Source organism: Schistocerca nitens, chromosome 4 (assembly GCF_023898315.1).
Source record: "Schistocerca nitens isolate TAMUIC-IGC-003100 chromosome 4, iqSchNite1.1, whole genome shotgun sequence".
Lineage (NCBI taxonomy): Eukaryota > Metazoa > Arthropoda > Insecta > Orthoptera > Acrididae > Schistocerca > Schistocerca nitens.
In genome coordinates, this window is record NC_064617.1 from 867255671 (window position 1) to 867268494 (window position 12824).

Genomic DNA, 12824 nt, shown 5'->3' on the forward strand with positions numbered 1-12824 from the left:
GAGTGATCCCCTTGTAATTATCAATGGAATTATCCAACTAGCTAAAGGCATCGTGCTGCTTCCGATGCCCACCACGATACCGTTACGATAATTACGTAATCATTCTACAGGCCTTGTCTAAAAATGAATCCGAAATAGTTCGAAAATGGTCACGAAAATTACCAGAATTTATTTATGTGGTTTGTTCCAATTGATTTAATACACAGTCACATTGTTTAAGCAATAATCACAATGGATACGTTTAACTTCATTATGTTATTTTAGTGGTGGTGTTTCCTTTCCTGTTGTGGTTCACACAGGATAAACCATTAGGTGCTGAGTAGGGACGACCAGACTTTTTCAAGTCGAGGAAGTGAAAACGTAAATAACCATAGTTTGCACGCAGTCATTAGCTGGGTTAACTAGGTAAGCTGGCTATATATTGTGCACATGATTTCAGCTGTCAACATAACTAGACATCCAGACATAAATGACAATTGGTACATGGTGACGACTATGTTTATTTTAGTCTATCTACAATTATCACAAGCCACTCGTATTTCCCAGTTTTTAATTTCAGTCTTTATCTGGAAATGTATGAAGACTTACATGCAAAAATTCAGGAACAGTAAGCTATTGTGGCATGCCCCACAAAGCATTTTGATATGAAGGTCCACCAAACAACACATTGCACAAGAATGTATAAACTCAGTTTGCAGTCACTCAAAAGATCTCTTTATACTAGTAGGGAAAGCAGAGCTACTAAACACCAACACCTCCAGCGCCTTGGAGCCATCGGACGGTCCTGGTGCACATATGTGGCAACTTATACAGTCTCAGAGCATGGATGTGTGTTCGAAGGAAACACTTCGCTGACAGTCTCTTATGACGTTCAGTTCTCCGTTTACTTTGCTGGTTTTGACAATGATGTAGGTATGCATGTGTTTACAAGGTACGTATGGTTCAGTTTTCCCAATAGCAGTCAGGGTCAAGTAATTACAATTTAGACTACAATCAAGTTCCATTCTGAGTGTTGCTTTCATTTACCCAGAGGCATCAACAGTAGAAGGAAGGAAGTAGAAACTATAATATTAACCATTGCAATACCAATGTGGAGCACTTTATGTCGACCTTATCAGAATGTTGCTATCTAGTCGTGTACCTTATACTTTAAAATTTGGAAAAATTGTTATTGTTTTAATGCTATCTTCTACCACATCCTCCAACTGTTTTAATTTTTCAGTAAAACTTAACCCGAAAATTTAAGTGTTAGTATTGGATGTGACTATTCACAACAAAATTCATAATCATATTTTCATGTTCAGGACGCTTTTATACTTCAGTATATATTTAAAAGCGTGTTGTGAATAAAAGTTAACGAGAATTAACGAAAACTGTATTTTTTATTTTTTTTTATTTGTCATAAAATACTGCCCTCGGTTTTGGAAAACAAGTGGGTATTGCTAATATTGTCCTAAATTAAATTTTCAGGTTCTGAAATGTACTTACACGTTAGTACCTATTTAAAAACTGTGTTGTTAATAACGAGTAACAACATTTAACGATTTTTTTCTAAACGTTTTTGTGGAGGAATGCATAAAGTATCCCCCACCCCTTCGGTAGTAAGCGTTACGGAAAATACATTGGTGTTGCTAGGGTTAATCACGGCTTATTACAGATATCTCACTTCACCAGGAGGACAGTAACTATGATGTAGTTCAACCATGTGCAAATCGCTATTTAGGTTGGACGCTGAGTTAATATGGTGTACCTGATGTCTATGAGAGTAGTGCTGCAGTGTCTCCTTCCTCTCTCTTTCTTGTATCTGCTAGGCAACAACTGTGTACCCTACAGTTTCAGAGACAACCGTCCTTTCTTCTGTCTCTCGTCCAACACTACCACACATCAAATTATGGCTATTCACGTAGCACGCTGCAGTTAGTTTACTTCAGTAACAATAAGCTTTTATGTCAGTTTATGGTTTACTGCAATAGGATGAAGTCTGTCATAAGAAGGCAGGAGGCAACTGTCCACTAGGCAGAGCATGAGATAGCAGAAATAGTTAGACCACTTCAAACACGATAATGGCCTAAGCTGGAATGAAGCAAAAGATGATAAAAATTCTGTCTGCAGAACGTTTGAGTAGTCACAGCAACCCTTGGAAACTGCAGTGTTGGCATCTGCACCATTGTTAGTATTACAAACTTCCAAAACAGCACTTCGGCCCTTGTGTGCTTGAGAGTCAGTGGAACGCATTTCACAGGGGTCGCAAATGCCCTTTCAGATATTTTGAGATCTTGTGTAGTGCTATGAGGACAGCAGGTGAGAACTACATCTTTGTTACGGAGCGTTGGGTGTAATATTAGACTTCATGCTGGCCATTGCATTATGTGCAGTGGGATCGCTGCTACTGGCCCTTTTGAGACAGCAGGTGGTTCTTCTCCACCAAGACAGTAGCCTCACCTGATTCTACCAATACTAACTGTTCTTATGAGACAACAGTAGTTGTCTATCTCCACAGTTGGTTGCAGTGAGCATACTAAAGCAGAGTGCATGTGTACCATCAGTGTACCACTGTTGCTGATGGCTACTATGGAGATAAAGTATGATGAATACCACACGTTCTCCACAATGATGACAGCATGTCCACAGGTGCACACAAACAGTTCGGTGTTTGCAGTACACCCCAGTTACTGTTGAGCTGCCATGAGACAGTAGGTGACGCTGAACACACGTGGCAGACAGAAAATTAGCAACACTGTAGTCTCAGGAGATCCACGTCACCAGGTCAGATGGATGCTGCAGATGTCACTGTGCCTTGTAAGACAGCAGGTGGCAGCTACTGCTATGTTGGCACACAGCAGCTGATGGCCACAGCTGTGGCAGACAGCAGGTGTCGGCTACCAATGCAGTAGCAGACAACAGATTTTGGCTACCCCGAGGCAGACAGCAGGTGGCGGCTACGCCCGTGGCAGACAGCAGCAGGCCCTCTGCAGCTGTCAGAAGCCATCCATACTCGCCAGCGTTGTGTGAGCAGCTCCACAACTTTCGCTGCTCCGGGAATGTGAGCGAGCTCCACCTCCGCGGTACTTGTCAGACAGCAGGTTGTAAGACCGCCTCACTGCGCTGTGTACCTGCAAAAGACAACACACTTTCGTTACTATACCTGCAATTGTCTCATATGCAATATAATGTAAAAGTCTGAATCCTCCAATAGCCAGTTCTCTCCCTTACCTCATATCTAAATCCTAACTCAGCCACATAAAATAATGCTATTGTACCTAAAAAAATAATACCTCCTGTTTTATGTCATACATACTAATAACTAAAAGCCAGTACCATTTACTGCTACACTTCCATTTCAAAACGCATTATTTTTTACAGTTACAAAGTCATTTTATACCACATTTGTTGAAATTGCTCTGTGTGTTCCCATTTCCACAACTATCCTATGACTGCACTGGGCACCTCGCTGTCGCATTTTTGTGTCATGTTTACCACATATTGTAGAGCTTACTACACATATGGAAGAGATATGCTGTGATGTAAATCAACATGTGTACTTCCAACGCAGACCTGCCCATATCTACACTCATTCGCAAGCGGTCTCCTCCACATTCACGGACAGTCTCTTATCCATGCACATTGAATGACCCTCTTTCCACCTAGCTTCACCCCATTCCCCTAACCCCCCCTCTACACAGACACATGAACATACTTTTTTGCAATTTCTAAAATGAAATTGCCGCCATTTGACTGTAAGTCTAGTGCAAAAATAAACTGAAACGAATAAAACATGTGGAAGACATAGTGTACGGCATATTGTGGTAACATAAGAATAACATAAATTTTAAGATGCATTTCTTACACAGTCATCAAATATCTGACATTTCTAAATGACATGTCGTCCTTGGAATACTACAACACATACGGTGTCATACACATCACTTATTTCATTATAAGATCTTAGTGCAAATTGAAAATTTGGGTACCTGACCTTACAAACTACTAGAATAGAACGCAACATCATCAGGGATTGCATTCTGAGGGACTATATTGTCACTCATTGATTTGTCACAGCCATCGGTGATTAGGTGGCGGTCGGGAGGCCTCTCTGTGCGCGCTGTTTTGACTTTGAAGGCAGTAACGGTGCTCAGTTTAGTAGTGAACAGTTTTCACAACATTCATTGTAGGGTACAACAATGCTCTACTGACGGATATGTACTCCGGCTGAACAGTTTCAGCCATTTGAATGTGATCACACTGTGGCCATGCGGGAAGCTGGATGAATGTACCGACGGATTTTGGGCACATTGTCTAAGTAGTATGTCAACAGTGGTCTGTGGAATATTCCCACACCTGAAGACCCAGTTCTGAACGTCTACGTAGTACAGACGCCGTCAAAATCGACGAACTGTGTCGTCTGGGACAACTGAGACCGATGTGCTTGCAGCAGGATTAAGATCACTTCTCCCTCTGGCCAGGCTACCACTGACACCTTACACCACCAAGCATGGTTACTCTCTTGTCGTGCAAGAACTGACTAGAAAGTCTAATGGGGGACTGTTCTCTTCAGTGATGATAGTGTGTTCTCCATGTATTCGAGTGACGGAGACGTGGTAAGGTGCCTGCTTCAGAGTGCATTTGTCTGCAACACACTGGTACCATCCCAAGCCTCATGTTGTGGTGGCCCGTCAGTTACAACTCGCAATCACATATGGTGTTTCTGCAGGGTAAATTAACCGTTGCCTGTTATATTACACAGCCTGTTATTCCTGTACTACTGCCATTTCTTCAACAGGATTGTGATGTCCTTTTTCAGCAGGACAATGCACGACCACGTACGGCTGCTGCGACGTGACGTCCTCTTCGTAGTGTACATCGCCTACCCAGGCTAACAAGGTCGCAGTTTCTCTCACAAATTGAACACTTGTAGGGCAGGATAAAGCAGTAACTTACACGTCCTGAAGGGCCTGTAAGAATCACTGCTGGTGTGCAACAAAAGGCGCAAGATGCTTGGGAAATACTGAGTGCCATTCGGTACCTTTATGTTATATTTTTTGGCGCCCTTTACTGTGACATGTGTGTTTCGTATGGACTGAATTTGTTATAGTACACACCTACAATTTGTCAATAAAATGACCTTGTCCTTGAGACTACTACATTTTTTCCGGAACTTTATGTGCTGTAAAATCCCGACGACATGTCGTTCAGATACATCGGATATTTAATGACTTCCTAAAAATTTATGTTGTTCCTAACTTACCAAATGGTATGCGTTGAACAATATGATACACAGGTTTTATTGGTTTCATTTCATCTTTGTACCTAATAATGGCTATAAAGCCAGTGTGAAATAAGTGACAATAAAGAACTTGCAGCCAAGCGGTGACAATTTCACTCAAAAAGTACTTTATGACTGTGGTCTCCAACGCAGGGAGGATCATTAACTTGTCATAAAAGTGGAACTGTCATCCACTTCATACATTCCTATCATATTTCATGATTTTTCAGTGTAATCAGTACACAGACTATAGGGACGATAGCAATAAAGTGGTACAAGACAAAACCATTTATTAAGTTATAAAGTAAGTGAAGATATATAAATAACAGAAGGGAAGTTGTCTGGCTTCCCAGCAGGTCAAAGTAGGCTTTGGCCCACCCTTCCCCTGACCAATGGTGCCAGCTGCGAAGGTGACATCAGGCGAGACTTGTTCTACAGAGTGTTGTGAATTGGCAGGAGCCAATTCACGGGTTTTGGAGGAAGCCGAAAGGCACGTGTTTAAGCTCACGCAGGCTGGCGTGAGGTCTGGAACAGGTAAAGTAATTATACTACCAAGAAAAGAACGTAGCTGCTGGAATACTTAACTTTAATCCATAATTGGAGAACATCGCTCTGACTGTACATGCATCCCAAGATAAATAACAAATGATAATGGCACCTTGCTAGGCCGTAGCAAATGACGTAGCTGACGGCTATGCTAACTATCGTCTCGGCTAATGAGAGCGTAATTTGTCAGTGAACCATCGCTAGCAAAGTCGGCTGTACAACTGGGGCGAGTGCTAGGACGTCTCTCTAGACCTGCCGTGTGGCGGCGTTCGGGCTGCAATCACTGACAGTGGCGACACGCGGGTCCGACGTATACTACCGGACCGCGGCCGATTTAAAGGCTACCACCTAGCAAGTGTGGTGTCTGGCGGTGACACCACACAGAGTACATGCACGGGGCAGTGCCAGGTAATAATGTACCTCTCTGTTGAGGAAGCAGAAGCTGATAGCGACGAAGGCCCCCTGCAGTCCGTCCAGCAGCAGCCCGAAGTAGGCGTAGAGCAGCTCCCAGGTGCAGGATGGGTTGGGCATCCGGTACAGGGACACCAGCAGGTTCAGGCCGAACAGTGGCAGCAGAGCCAGCGTCCCCCTCACCGCCTTCCTGTAAAACACAACAGGCGAGTCGCCTGCTCACCACTGCACACCCCAGAGGCACTTTTACTCCCATCATCACGTATGAGCCATTGTAGTCCCATCATCACGCCTTTATGTAGTCTAGTTGAGCTAGAGCAATTTTTTGCTAGGGAAGTTGAGTATTCATGAAGCTTAAACACTAACAGTTGAGCCGTGGTAAAAATTGCTGTTTTGAAGAGCGCGCCGCAGAGCGCAGTGTGAAGCAGTGGCCCTCCATTTCTGGCGGTGGCGCCGCTGTGGCAATCGCAGAGTTGGTGTCTCCCTCTGGTGGGAAAGGTTGCCTGTTCACGTGCATTTAAGGGGCGCTATGAGCTCGCCAGGTTCTCCTTTTCCTTGAACACATCCGCACACTATATACTGTCCGCCGCCTTGATCCCCCTCACCCCCTGGTGTCTCCCTTCCTCTCCACACCCAACCCGTTGCCGCGCCTTTACCGTTGTGTCCCACCCTCTCTCCATCTCCACACCCTGCATCTCCTTTCCCAACGCAACTTCCACCATCTACCCCTCCCGGATGATGAGCTTCGCCCTGACATCTACCCTTCGTACCAACTCTAACCCCATCTTCCTGCCTCCTCCTCACGGCTCCCTCTCCTCCCCTCCCTCCTCCTGAGTAGCTTCCCCCTCCTACTCCCCCTTCCTCTCTTGTGCTCCCTTTCAGTGTCTCTGCACTCCATCCTGCCTTGTCTTCCCTCTTCCTCTCCTGCCCCATGTGTCTCCTGCCTCTCAGTGTACCCGCTGACGCCACTACTCTCAGTATCCCACCGCTTCCCCTGCTACCCCTTGCTCTCCCCTCCTTTTCCATCCTCTCTGACCTTTCCCTCGGCAGGTCCCACCTGGAAGTTTTATTCTTCATCGTGTGTGCTCCAAGTAGGTTTTAAGTGTCTCTTCTGGAATGTTTTTAATACTGTGGCCGACTTTTAACCTGTGCATGTGCATTCAGTGTCTTCTTTGTGTTTTACAAATCGCCACCTGCGTTCTTTTAACTTTCTGGTGACTTTTTTAATTGTCCCCCATGAACGTCTCCATGTCATTGTATTTTTACCTCCATTTTCTCCCCTTACTCTGTTTTATGTTCCCCTTTTTTATCGCCATATATTTGTAACATTTTATTCTTGTTTTAGTTGTCATATCACTCGGTTCAAGAGCGGCGGATTGTGCCGCTGACAGCCCTCCCCTGCCCATATGTGGCAGGGGAATGAAATAACAACAAAGGAAAAAAAAACTCGCCAGGTTCAGTTGGTCAGCCGAGTCAGTGTGGGGCAGTCAGTGTATGTCGTCCAGAGTGCTAGTATGTGTTAGGCCGCCAGTCTGCTCGAGTTTTTTCAGGTAATGGTCATTGGCGGTTGGATCGATCGGTTGGTTGGTCGCGCACTGAGACACAAGATGCCTAGTCCGTCTTGAGCGTCGGTGCATGTGAGGTCGCCACGTCAGTCCAGTAGGCCGCGCCGTATAGTGAGGGGTAGTGGCTTCGCGGCCGACACGAGAGCAACAGGAGTCAACCCACGACATCGGTCTGGCCGGCGCGAGCTACGACGCCGTGAGACGGCAGATCGGCGCGCCTTCCTGGGTCCGTTGAAGCGGCTGGCAGCGGAGGGTTCGGGAGAGCGTTTTGGGAATGCTGCGCCAGGTCTTCGCCAGACATCGCAGTTTATTAAAAGTTAAGTGATTCGTGATATGTTGTTTCATTTACTTGCTAAATTCTACTTGTTTTCTTGGTCAGTCTCTCGTCCCCAGCTTGCTCGTCTGTCTCTCGTCCGCATTTGTTAGGCAGTTAGTGTCTGTCGATCTGCTATACGTTAATAGCTGCCTCTGTCATGTTTGTCGGATTTGGTGTTAACGAATTTATTGCTTGAAGTGTAACGGCCGAATTCCTGAAATATGTTTTTTATCTTGTCTATCATCTTGAAAGGCTGTATATGTGTAATGTAGAGCATGTTTGTATATTTTATGTAAGACAGCATTTCATTGGTTTTTCATTTAAATGGTCATTTTAGTATATAAAGTTGCGACTCTTCCACATAAGAGGTTTTCTTTTTAAATTCAAATGGCTCTGAACACTATGCGACTTAACTTCTGAGGTCATCAGTCGCCTAGAACTTAGAACTAATTAAACCTAACTAACCTAAGGACATCACACACATCCATGCCCGAGGCAGGATTCGAACCTGCGACCGTACCGGTCGCTCGGTTCCAGACTGTAGCGCCCAGAACCGCACGGCCACTCCGACCAGCTTTTAAAATCAAGTGGCACCTTCGGTGGCAAGTAATTTTTTTTTTTTTTTTAATATTAGTGTTTGTACCATTTCCATCCATCGTACGGGGTTCATAGTTTATGTGCTCGTGTGAGTTGTTACAATTTTTAGTTTAAAGTAATCTGGTGTGTTGCAGACTTGCACCAGTGTAGTCTTTCAGAGGTTGTTGTGAGTGGTCGTGACTACGGCCGTGTCAAAAGGGAGCGGCAAGGTTCTCCGACCGAAAGTTCATACAGTCAAATTTTGTTTTTGCTGCCTCCGAATAAATTGTAACTTGATATTTAGAGGATGCTTTCTGATTATAATTTTAAATCTGTTTATAAAAAAAAGGCCGTTAGGAAAAAAATTTCCATTCGTTGGAAGAAATTTAATTTGTTTCCATCAGTTACCCACTGGCAACTACTTTCACGCTCACATAGTGTGATTAAATGTGTTAATGTTCTTGATGAATCGCTAGTAAATAAAGTAAATTCTTAAGAAAAGGTTTTGAAAGAAAAATTCACGGTTCAACAGTATAACTAAAAATGACCTGTCCTCAGGACAAGAAGGCACCTCCTCATCACTTGCGAAATCACGCCAGACGAAGTTCGTGAACCAACATCAGGCCGTGTTGTATGTGGCATGAGGACAGCTCACATTGCAAAAATATGTCCACAGAATTACATTGGCTGATCATGCAATACGTGTGGATATTCCTGCCGAATACCTCATCCTAAATTACACCACAAAATGCGATGGAGATAGGATCCAGTCGTGGTGTCATGAGCCTTGTCGCATCGCGCAACAAGATGAACAAACTCGGTGGGAGGTGCGCCTTGATAACATGTTGGGGAATCTAGAAAACATTCTAATGAATGAAAAGGAAGATGAGGAAGAAACCTTACTTGAAAATATGGATGTACACTGAAACGCAAAAGAAACTGGTATAGGCAGACGCATTCAATTACAGAGGTATGTAAAGAGGCAGAATACTGTGCTGCGGTCGGCAAAGCCCACATAAGACAACAAGTGTCTGGCGCAGTTGTAAGATCGGATACTGCTGCTACAATGGAAAGTTATCAAGATTTAAATGAGCTTGAACGTGGTGTTACAATCGGTACACTAGTGATGGGACATTGCATCTCCGAGGTAGCGATGGAGTGGGGATTTTCCTGTACGACCATTTCAACGGTGCACCGTCATTATCAGGAATCTGATAAAACATCAAATCTCCAACATCGGTGCGGCCGGAGAAAGATCCTGTAAGAACGGGAACAACGACGCCTAAAGAGAATCTTTCAACGTGACAGAAGTGCGAGCGGATGGACGTGTACGATTATGGAGACAACCTCATGAATCCATGGACTCTGTATGTCAGCAGGGGATTGTTAAAACTGGTAGAGGCTCTGTAATGGTGTGGGTTGTGTGCAGCTGGGGTGATATGGGACCCCTGATACGTGTAGATACGACTCTGACAATTGACACGCACATAGACATTCTTTCTGGTCACCTGCATCCATTCATGTCCATTGTGCATTCGGACGGACTTGGGAAATTCCAGCAGGACAATGCGACACCGCACACGTCCAGAATCACTACAGAGTGGCTCCAGAAACACTCTTCTGAGTTTAAACACTTCTGCTGGCCACCAAACTCCCTAGACATGAACATTATTGAGCATATCTGGGATGCCATGCAACATGCTGTTCAGAAGAGATTTCCACTCCCTCCAGCACTACTTCAGGCATTAGTCGAGTCCATTCCACGTCGTGTTGCAACACTTCTTCGTGCTCGCGGGGACCCTACACTACAGTTGTACCAGTTTCTTTGCCTCTTCAGTGTATTTCTGCCGTAAACTGGAGCTTATTGAATTTTCAAATATGCATTCAGAGTGCACGAGCACACAGAATTGTTCGTGCCACCTTATCAGGTTCCACTGGCCTACGGTCACAAAATTTTCTTAGAGGTCAAGAGGATGCTAGACGATGACATCATCAAACTATACCAACTCCCACACTGTAGTAGATTTGTCCGACTGTTCTATTCGTTTGGTACTGGATTCACGCCAAATTAACAGCATCATAGAACCAGAAACACATCGTCCCGAGAAGCTGGAGGTGCTCCTACAAAACGTCCATGGCGTAACAGTATTCTCGTCCATCGATTTGCGGTCCACTTTCTGGCAAATTACATTCCACTAGGGCTGCAGGAAATACACTGCATTCCTCGACTCGATAGATGTTACCAATTCAAACGGCTACCCCTCGGGTTAAATATGTCCACAGCTGCCTTCAGTCGGGGACTCGATTGTATCTTAAAGTATTCTGTAAAACAGAGAATCACCTCTTATGTAGACTATCCCTTAATTTCGGAACCGACGTAGGAAGGACACAATCTGATCTTAAGGGAAATAGTATAGACCTTCAAGGCATGCGGCGTAATTGCCAACATTACGAAGTCAGTATTGGGATCTCACGAGTAAAATTCATTGGCCGTATAATCACCGCGGAATAATTCACACCAATCCGGGTAAGATAGTGGCGATAGCAAAATTTGCAACGCCAATAGCTAACAAACAGTTCCATTGCTTTCTTAGTGTTGCAGATTTCTACAAGAGAATCATTCACTTCAAGGAACTAGCAACCCCGCGGTTATGCTAGGTCACCGGGAAGAAGCTGTCGTGGCACTGGGACGCTGTAGCGGAAGACGAATTCCAGACCCTCAAAACCGAGTTGGTTAATGCACCGATTTTGTCGCACCAGAACCTGACAGAGGAATTTTGCGATGCAACGGACAGCTCATACTCTGGTCTGGGCACAGACTCCTGAAAGAAAGTGAAAATCTCATTCTGGAAACTTCCCCCAGGCTGTGGCTAAGCCATGTCTTCGCAATATCCTTTCTTTCAGGATTGCTAGTTCTGCAAGGTTCGCAGGAGAGCTTCTGCAAAGTTTGGAAGGTAGGAGACGAGGTACTGGCAGAAGTGAAGCTGTGAGGACGGGGCGTGAGTCGTGCTCGGATAGCTCAGTTGGTAGAGCACTTGCCCGCCAAAGGCAAAGGTCCCGAGTTCGAGTCTCGGTCCGGCACACAGTTGTAATCTGTCAGGAAGTTTCAGTGAAGACTCTTGTATTTCTGCCATAAAGGAAGAATCGAAATTTTTCGAAGCCAAACAAGACCGTCAATGTTCCATATCGGTTGCTGCGTAGTTTCTCTCGCATTCACTTAGGACATAGCTTCCAAAAGCGATGCTCTTAAACTCCGTGTTCCCCTCCCCCACCCCCCTTGCAGATCTCTGGAAGATGACTGTGCCCAGACCAGAGTATGAGCTGTCCGTTGCAACGCAAAATTCCTCTGTCAGGTTCGGGTGCGACAAAATCGGTGAATTAACCAACTCGGTTTTGAGGGTCTGGAATTCGTCTTCCGCTACAGCGTCCCAGTGCCACGACAGCTTCTTCCCGGTGACCTAGCATAACCGCGGGGTTGCTAGTTCCTTGAAGTGAATGATTCTCTTGTAGAAATCTGCAACACTAAGAAAGCAATGGAACTGTTTGTTAGTTATTGGCGCACACTGCGCTGCAGAGTGAAAATCTCATTCTGGAGCATCCCCCAGGCTGTGGCTAAGCCATGTCTCCGCAATATCTTTTCTTTCAGGGGTGCTAGTTCTGCAAGGTTCGCAGGAGAGCTTCTGTAAAGTTTGGAAGGTAGGAGACGAGGTACTGGCAGAAGTGAAGCTGTGAGGACGGGGCGTGGATCGTGTTCGTATAGCTCAGTTGGTAGTGCAATTGCCGCGAAAGGCAAAGGTCCCGAGTTCGAGTCTCGGTCCGGCACACAGTTTTAATCTGTCAGGAAGTTTCATATCAGCGCACACACCGCTGCAGAGTGAAAATCTCATTCTGGAAGAGTCTTCACTGATCACAAAACCTTGGAGTTCTTGCACACGGCGAAGCTCCGCAACAGACTCATGAGATGGGAGCTCATGATACAGGAGTACTATTTCACAATTACGCACATACTAGGAGAGGAGAACATCATCGCGGACGCGCTATCACGTTCACCTGTGGGATTGGAAAGAATTAGCGCAAACACACTAGAAAAACACTACAGCCTGTATTATACGAGGGCTATCCACAAAGTACATAACGTTTTGGAATA

The 12824-nt window shown here is 45.1% G+C and overlaps 1 protein-coding gene and 1 non-coding gene across 2 annotated transcripts in view; one reads left to right on the forward strand and one right to left on the reverse strand.

The window, feature by feature from the left end:
* Window positions 1–1407: 1407 nt before the first annotated feature.
* The window catches only part of LOC126251946 (corticotropin-releasing factor receptor 1-like), a 418931-nt gene continuing 407514 nt past the window's right edge, over window positions 1408–12824 (reverse strand). The window contains exons 10-11 of the mRNA XM_049952707.1: window positions 6230–6410; window positions 1408–3113 (exon numbers count right to left, since the gene is read on the reverse strand). Coding sequence (XP_049808664.1) covers window positions 2979–3113; window positions 6230–6410 — 316 coding nt within the window. The 3' untranslated portion in view covers window positions 1408–2978. The remainder of the gene's footprint in view (window positions 3114–6229; window positions 6411–12824) is intronic.
* Window positions 11685–11759, forward strand: Trnaw-cca (transfer RNA tryptophan (anticodon CCA)). Its single transcript has one exon. It is a non-coding gene; the product is annotated as a tRNA-Trp (tRNA).